The 8,443-nt window shown below is 51.2% G+C and overlaps 1 protein-coding gene across 1 annotated transcript; it reads right to left on the bottom strand.

Moving 5' to 3' along the window:
* Window positions 1-408: 408 nt before the first annotated feature.
* On the bottom strand, window positions 409-870 carry Ccdc182 (coiled-coil domain containing 182). Its single transcript, XM_004669973.2, has one exon. It carries the CDS (start codon window positions 868-870, stop codon window positions 409-411), a length of 462 nt encoding a protein of 153 aa, XP_004670030.2.
* Between the last annotated feature and the right edge of the window lie 7,573 nt (window positions 871-8,443).

Here is an 8,443-nt window from a genome sequence, read left to right as displayed (position 1 = left end):
CCCTAACCCCACACATGGCCAAGTCTCAGTCAACCATGCATCAAGTGACAAATCATGAGTCATTAAAAGAAAAAGAAAGTACGTCTGTTCAACGCAATCACTTTAAGAATACACAAGAAAAATGCGATACATCCAAGCAACAGTACCATCACAAACGGGAAGCAGTTCTAGGTTTAAGGGCGTGTGACTTGGTGTGGGGGGGGAGGTTCGAGGCTCCTTCCTTGATGAGGCTGGATAAATGGAACCTCACCAAACAAACCATATTGAGGTCTATTTGACCGTCCGCAAGGTGTTATTTTGGTAGCAGGAAAGAAATGGAAATGGGGAGAGGGGAGGCAGTGGGTAAGGACTTGGCATCTGTCCTTCCGTTCAAAACAATGCTTCAGTAGGCCGGCGGGCGCGCCTGTCTCAGTCGGCCTGGCTCTTCCTGATGGGAGCCGGCGCATCCCAGCCTCGGCGGAGCAGCATCTTCTCCAGCCGCTGGCAGTGCTCCCGCAGCTGCTTCTCGCGGGGCAGGAGGAAGGTGAGCACCTTGTTGCGCACGATGCCCCGGTCCTCCTCCTCCCGGAGCCGCTGCTTCACGCGGGCAGCCTGCTCCTCTTGCTGCACCAGGATGCTGTTCATCTCACAGAAGGCGTCCTCCAGATAATGGATGGCCTTCAGCGCCTCTTTCTTAAAGTCCTCCAGCTCCCGCTGCACCGCGGCCACCTTCTGCTGCACGATCTCCAGGTCCGCAGGTGGTGGGAGGCAAGAGGACCATGATTGGGACAGGGACAGGTCTCCAGACTGGAGGCCACTCTCCACCATCTTCTTCCCTTGTAAGGTATTCACCTTCATGAGAATGGAACTGGACTGAAAGAGAGCTTCCATCGCCTTGCTTCCCTGAGAAGAGGAAGACAAGGGACCAGCAGGATCCAGCGAGTGATTTCTGGCTACAGGAACAATCATTTGGAATAGATAGACCCTATGCATTGTGACATCGAGGCGCCTGCAGCCAATCAGGAAGAAAGGCCCAGTCCACTGATTTGCATATTCTGGCTTCCCCAGTTGAGTATCTGGAGTTCTGTCTGCGCTTCCCACCTGGCTCTCCCGTGATGTGGAGTCTCACCAGTTGGTCATCCATCCTCCAGCCCCACAGACAAACCAAGTCCCAGAGCAGAGAAAGCTGGCAAGAAGAGGCGGGTCAAGTCAGGATCACAGGCTGCCAAGATGGAGTGGTCTCCCTCTCTGGCAAGGAGCCTAGATTGTCATCATATGAGGTAGCGTCTAATGCACCTCTACTTCTAAAATACTGACAAAGTAACCTGATTCTAAATCCACATTCCTATAATGAAGCAGAATTCTAGGTGATCTTTGTGTTGTGAGAAATGTACTTACTTTTGAAGTACAGTCCACAGCAGTGGTGCATTTAGTATCTGCAGGATAAAAATGAGTGGTTCAGGGCTGGGAAGTTGGCTTAGTGGACAAAGCACTTGCCATGCAAACCTGAGTGCTTGAATTTGGGTCCCCAGAGCTCCCATAAAAGCCAGGAGCTGTGGCAGGTTTCTGCAGCCCTATGGTGAGAAGGGAAGCAGAGACAGGAGATCTCCCCCAACTCATGGGCAAGCCAGCCTGCGTGAGCAAGAGCAGTGAACATGAGAGACCCTGCCTGATATAAGGTGATGGCAAGGATAGACCCCAAAAGTTGGCCTTTGGTTTCCACATGCACACCACAGCGTGTGCGCACACACACCCACACTCATACCATGTACTGGGCCGGGGAACAAGCATGAGTAATAAGTGCGTGTTTCCCCAGCATCGCTGAAGTTTGACAAATATAGAAGAAAACACACACACACACACACAGAAGGGGAAATCTTGTGCTTTTTACCCAAGTATAACAAAGAAAAATGTTTCTAACCCACATTTAGCTCAGTCAAGAACAAACCTCCAAAAACAAGAAGAAGCAAAACAAAGATGGAAAACTGCCCATGGTGGCGTGAGCCTTTAATCCCTTTAACCCCAGCACTCAGGAGGCCAAGGTAGTAGGATTGTCATGAGTTCAAGGCCACCTTGAGACTTCATAGTGAATTCCAGGTCAGCCTGAGCTAGAGTGAGACCCTACCCCAAAAAACCAAAACCAAAACAAACAAATGAACAAAATAAGTGAGAATTGGGCTGAGAGGTGGCCTAGTTGTCAAGGCACTTGCCTGGGAAGCCTAATGACCCATGTTCTACTCTCTAGATCACACATTAGCCAGATGCACAAAGATAAGGCAAACACAAGGTTATACATGCTCACTAGGTGGTGCAAGTGTCTGGACTTTGATTTCAATGGCTGAGGTCCTGGCACACCAATTCTTTCTTCTCTCTCTCTCTCTCTCTCTCTCTCTCTCTCTCTCTCTCTCTTTCATAAATAAATAAATGAGAGTTAAGCCAGGCATAGTGGTACATGCCTTTATCCCAGCATCTGGGAGGCAAAGGTAGGAAGATTTCCATGAGTTCAAGGCCACCCTAAGACTACATAATGAATTTCAGGTCATTCTGGGTTAAAGCAAGACACCACCTCAAAAAATAAAAAAGTGAGAGTTCGTTGGGTGTGGTGACAGACACCTTTAGTCCCAGCACTTGGTAACAGAGGTAGGAGGATCTCTGTGTGTGAGTTCAAGGCCAGACTGAGACTACAGAGTGAGTTCCAGATCAGCCTGGGCTAGAGTGAGACCTAACCTAAAAAAAAAAAAAAAAAAAAAAGGAAGGAAGGAAGGAGAGGCTTCAGGAGGCAGAGCCTCTTGGGTTCTTTATTAAAAGGCACATTTGGCTCCCTTTTGTTTCTCCTACTCTGATTGCCTTTCTGCTGTGGGTGACTTCCACCATGGGATGATACATCCAGAGGGAGCTCACTGGATACCAGCTACTGCTCTATGGTGAACCTCTCAGAATACTAAGGAAACAAAATCTGTTCTTTAGAGTTGTCTCAGGCTTTGTTATTACAGGACAAAACAGAGTAGCTACTTGCATCAAGCAAGACCCTGACATGCCCAAGTGGCTGTGAGGACCTTGAAGTCTCTCACCTCTAAGTGTTCTTCCCATGTTGTGGTTTGATCCAGGGGTCCCCCATAAACTTAGGCATTCTGAATGCTAGGTTCCCAGCTGATGGAGATTTGGGAATTAACGCCTCCTGGAGGGAGTGTATTGTTGGGGGCTGGCTTATGGGTGTTATAGCCAGTTTCCCCTTGCCAGTGTTTGGCACACTCTCCTGTTGCTATTGTCCACCTTATGTTGGCCAGGGGGTGATGTCCACCCTCTGCTCATACCATCGTTTTCCCTGCCATCGTGGAGCTTCCCCCTTGAGCCTGTAAGCCAAAATAACTCTCTTTTTCCCACAAGCTGCTCTTGGTTGGGTGATTTCTACCAGCAATGCGAACCTGACTGCAACACCAACATACTCCCTGAGCTACAGCTCTCCTTTCAACCATTGTAAGCCACCACTCTTTGGCAGCTCGCCTTATCTGCTTGGGCCTCAGTTTCTCTCTCCAGTTCTGTGAGAGGTGTGGCGTGCAGCCCTCTGGGAGAGAAGAAAGCTCTGGTGGAGAGCTGCTGCCAGTTTGTATGGTGTGCATAATCCCAGCCTAGGTCATTTCTGCCACCAGGAAGAAAGACAACAAGCCGACTCCCCCACACCACAGGCCATGGTGAGGACCTGCTATCTTTGCCCATGCAGTTTGCTTTGTTTTGTTTTGTTTTTTCAAAGTAGGGTCTCACTCTGGCCCAGGCTGACCTGGAATTCACTATGTAGTCTCAGGGTGGCCTCGAACTCACGGTGATCCTCCTACTCCTACCTCCCGAGTGCTAGGATGAAAGACATGTAGTTTTCAGGGAGGGCATTTTGAAAGGAGATTCATGGTCTAACAAAGGTAGAAGTTTGAATTGCAAGGAAATCCAATTGCTGAGACAGAATGTGGTAGAGAACACCCATTTTTCTAGGAGTCTGGAGTTGTGTGTTTCCAGGTCAGGCCTGGTCTTGCTCCGGCAGGTGCAGTGTGAGAAGGTGGGAGACAGCCGCTCCGCTGGCTCCCCCAGTCAAGACCCCACTGTCTACTTACTCAATGCTCCCCTTTTCAGTTTCTTACGCCCTTCCTTCAGCTCCCTTAGGCACGGTAAACTCCAGCAGACAGAAATTACATGTTTCTCACCCTGTTTACCCTCAAGTGTCCTGCCTGCTGCCGGGCGCATAATGGCACTCAGATAACTAGATGAAATGCAATTTCATTTCGTCGGTGGTTATCAAACACGGGGCACCGCTAGCTTTCCCCGCTGATGTGATGACACCTACTGGTCATTCCCGGAACTGCAGCTGCCAGATTCCACCTAAGAGCAGGTGGGGGGGGCGGGATTTGAGGGCTGATGGAAGATACAGATGGTGTATTTAATTAGAGGTGTATGCTGACGGACACTGCTAGCGGGTTCGTGGTCAATATTATTTCCTTAACTAGTGAAAAGAAGATTATGTCTGCCATCTAGTCTCATCCTTTGAGTGTTTTGTGTTTCTTTCTGTTTCCCTCCCTTCTCTTCTCTCCTCTCTCCCTTTCCCTCCCTCTCCCTCCCATAATGAATGGTGAGAGTCACAACCAATGCTGCGACACAGAAGTCACAGAGGCCAGCGTGGAACGCACTTTGTTTACTTCCCTGCTGCTGCTTGCAGGGACGTCTCAGTAGCTCCGCCTTACCCTGGGCTGTCAGCAGAGGCCTGGGGACCTGTTGGCCTCAGAGCCCTCAGGATGTGGATGTGCAAGTTCTGAATGTTCTCCAATGGAGGCTTCACAGTGGGGCCTGGGCCTTCCAGACCGAAGGTCCTCCTGCAGCGCCCAGGAAGTGAACGCGGAGCAGATCAAGACAAGGAAGGGATTCAGACCTAGCAAAGCGTCCATGACGTAGAGCTTCATTGTCAGGAGGCCCCCGCCCCGGTCTCTTTAAGCTGCCACAGCCTCCCTGGGTCTTGGGGTAATGGGATATGAGAGGCACACCAATACCACAAAGACCCAAGTCCTACATCGTAAGAGTCCAGCTCGGTTGGAATGGGGTGAGGCCTATAGAGGACATGCCTTAATGGCTCCTGGGATTGGCACAGGGCGTCACCCTGGGTATGAGCATCCTTCCTGCTGGATGCGGCCACCACCCTAGAGTGAAAACCACACAGCTCCCTCCCTGTGTGCTCTTAAATCTTTTTTTTTTGTTGTTGTTGTTTATTTTTATTTATTTATTTGAGAGATGCAGATAGACAGTGAGAGAAAGAGGCAGAGTGAGTGAGAGAGAGAGAGAATTGGGCATGCCAGGGCCTCCAGCCACTGCAAACAAACTCCAGACACACATACCACCTTGTGCACCTAGCTTGCATGGGTACTAGAGAATCAAGCCTCGAACTGGGGTCCTTAGGCTTCACAAGCAAGCTCTTAACCACTAAGCCATCTCTTCAGTCCCCCCACCCGTGCTCTTATGTCTGCAAATATAATAAACCTCGTTCCTTTGGAGGGGTTAGAAAGGACAGGACACTTTCTTATCACTCTATCACTTCATCAAAAGGGAAACCTAGGCTGGGGAGATGGCCCAGCAGTTAAGGCACTTCCCTGCAAAGCCTAATCACCCAGGTTCGATACCTCAGTACCCCAGTAAAGCAAGATGCACAGTGTGGGGCATGCATCTGAAGTTTGTTTGCAGCAGCTAGAGGCCCTGATGTCCCCATTCTCCCTCCCTCCCTCTCTCTTTCTCTCTCTCTCTCACTCTCTCCTTTGTCTCCCTCTGCTTGCAAGTAGATAGATAAAAATATTTAAAAGTGAAACCCTCAGAAGCTAGAAGCCCTACGGTTCTGCTAGTTACAGCCATTTCAAACCCACTCCTGGTTCGGGAGACTGGAGCGCCCCAAGTTGGCTCATACAATCACAGTTTGCTTCCTGAGCTGAGCCTAGGTCAACCCTCCCCAAAGCAGGGGCCTCCCAATAGCAGATCGAACTGAGGTTTTCTTTTCCAGCAAGCAGAGGGGGAAATGGACAGCCAACCACACAGTCTATAAAGAACAGGTGTCATTAGGTTAATCTGTGTGTGATAGAGAGAGAACGCATGCACACGTACGCACAGAGCACACGTGCGGTCAGAGGACAACCTTGGGTGTCAGTCCTGCCTGACATCCTGGTTTTAGGCAGGATCGCGTGTTTACAACAGTCTAGGCCAGGCTAGCTGGCCTGAGGGCCTCTGGAGTGTTTGCTAAAGACACACTGGGATTACAGACACTTGCACTTCCACGCCCAAATTTACATGGGTTCTGGGGATCCAAACTCCGGTCCTCATGCTGGCACAAGTGCTTTTCCCCCGGAGCTACATCTCCAATCCCGAACAGGTGCATTCTGAGGAAGATTTGGTGGAAAGATCATGCTTAATCACTAAAACGAACCATTTGTGTCACCTTTTGTGTAGCTTGAAGAAACAGAAACTTAGACAACCCTTAAAACTAGGTTCTCTCTCCCCCTATCCTCAAGGGGATGGGGAATAATGGCAAAGAAACACGAGACAGCACTCTGTTGTAATTTCAAAGAGCACTGAGTGGACATTTCTAAGGAGGACAGCAAACAGCTGCTGGTCAAGCCACGCTTTCCCCAGGGGCTCCTGGTGCTGGGCCTCCCATGATGGGTACAGTCGATGAAGTGGCCTCACCATTAGCATCTTCTCTGGTATGCCAAAAAGGGCCGCTGTCCACCTATGCATTCGCCATCCACTCATTGACCCATTTACCCACCCACTCATCTATTGACCCACCTAGCCATCTGTCCATCCATTCACCTGCCTGGCCATCTGCCCGTCTATCCAGACATCCATCCATCCAACCATACATGCACTCACTCACCCGCCCATCCATCCATCCACCCACCCATCCACCCATCTATTCATTTGTCCAGCCATCTATCCGTCCACCCATTTAGCAGTCCACTTCTCCATTTATCCGTTCCCTTAGCACCGTCCACTGAGTGCCTTCCGGAGTTGGGCAATGGGTAATCAAGTGTGGGCACAAGGAAGAGAAGTTCCTGCTTCACACAGGGACGAATAAGAAGGCAAGCTTGGGGGCTGGAGAGATGGCTTAGCGGTTAAATGCTTGCCTGTGAAGTCCAAGGACCCCGGTTCGAGGCTCGATTCCCCAGCCAGATACACAAGAGGGCACACACATCTGGAGTTCGTTTGCAGTGGCTGGAAGCCCTGGAGTGCCCATTCTCTCCCTCTCTCTCTCTCTCTCTCTCTCTCTTTGTCTCTGTCTCTTCCTCTGTCTGTGTGTCACTGTCAATTAAATAAAAATAAATTTAAAAAAAAAAAGAAAGAAAGAAAGCCATCAACACCAAAAGCCGTGGGGCTGGCACCCGGTTCCTGTAGGAAAGAGCAAGGTGGTAGGAAAGGTCCGGACTCAAAAGGGTCTCTGTGGGGTAGGGCATTTGGGGTAAGACAGGAAGGATGAGGATTGCTGGGGATAACGTTCCAGAAGGAACACCTAGGGGACAAGTCTGGGGCAGGAGTGAGCAGGAGGAACCAGATGTGATCTGTGTCGTGCAGCTGGAGGTAAGCAGCAGGAAAAAAGGAGGAGGGTACAAAGACAGAGGGTGAGGGGCCAGCCCAGGTGAGGTGGAGGAAGCTTCCTCTAGGGGTGCGTGTGTGTGCGTGTGTGCGTGTGTGTGCGTGTGTGCGTGTGTGTGCGTGTGTGCGTGTGTGCGTGTGTGTGTGTGTGTGTGTGTGTGTGTGTGTGTGTGCGCGCGCGCGCGCATGCGTGTGCGCACTGCAGGGCTGCAGCGTCTGAGCAGTCTCTAGCTCCACTGCTGGTGTTCTAGGCCAGGGACTGGGAATAAGACTGGGGTGGCGGTGGGACTCAAGACGAAGAACAAAACTTGGTGCTGTTCACCGTGATTAATTAACCCAGCACCAGAGCCCCAAGGCACGGTGCTAAAAATACCTGCTTCCCTCAGAGATGCGGCAGCTGCCACCCAGCGACTCTTAGCCATGCCATTTGTCATAATTTGACACTGCAAAGGAGTGTCCACAGGGTTGGTGTGTCTGCAAGAATTGGACTCGCCCGTGGCCCACCAGCCAGCTGGTCTTCAGAACTCATCCACGGCCCCACCCGTCCTGTCTTGACTCGTCCCCCAGCGCCACCTTGGCTGTCCCAGCATGTGCCCGCTCCCTGCTGGCCCCTCCTGGCTGAGCCCAGCAGACGCGCCCCCAGAGCCGAAGCCAAAGCGCTCTCTGGAGCAGGAACGCGTGCTGGGGCGCCTTGTTTCACGCCGCTGCAACCCTGCACCTCGGATGGCAGCCATCTATCAGAGGGCCCTGCCAGCCCAGGGCGGCACTTTAATTAAAATATGTAAAACATCCTGGTGGGAGTTGGCTCTGAAGAAAGCGGAGCCTGCCTTGGACAGGAGAAGGGCAGGCCAGC

This window comes from Jaculus jaculus, chromosome 9, assembly GCF_020740685.1.
Source record: "Jaculus jaculus isolate mJacJac1 chromosome 9, mJacJac1.mat.Y.cur, whole genome shotgun sequence".
NCBI lineage: Eukaryota > Metazoa > Chordata > Mammalia > Rodentia > Dipodidae > Jaculus > Jaculus jaculus.
The sequence above is the reverse complement of the archived record's forward strand: the minus strand, read 5'-3'. Positions and strand labels throughout refer to the sequence as shown.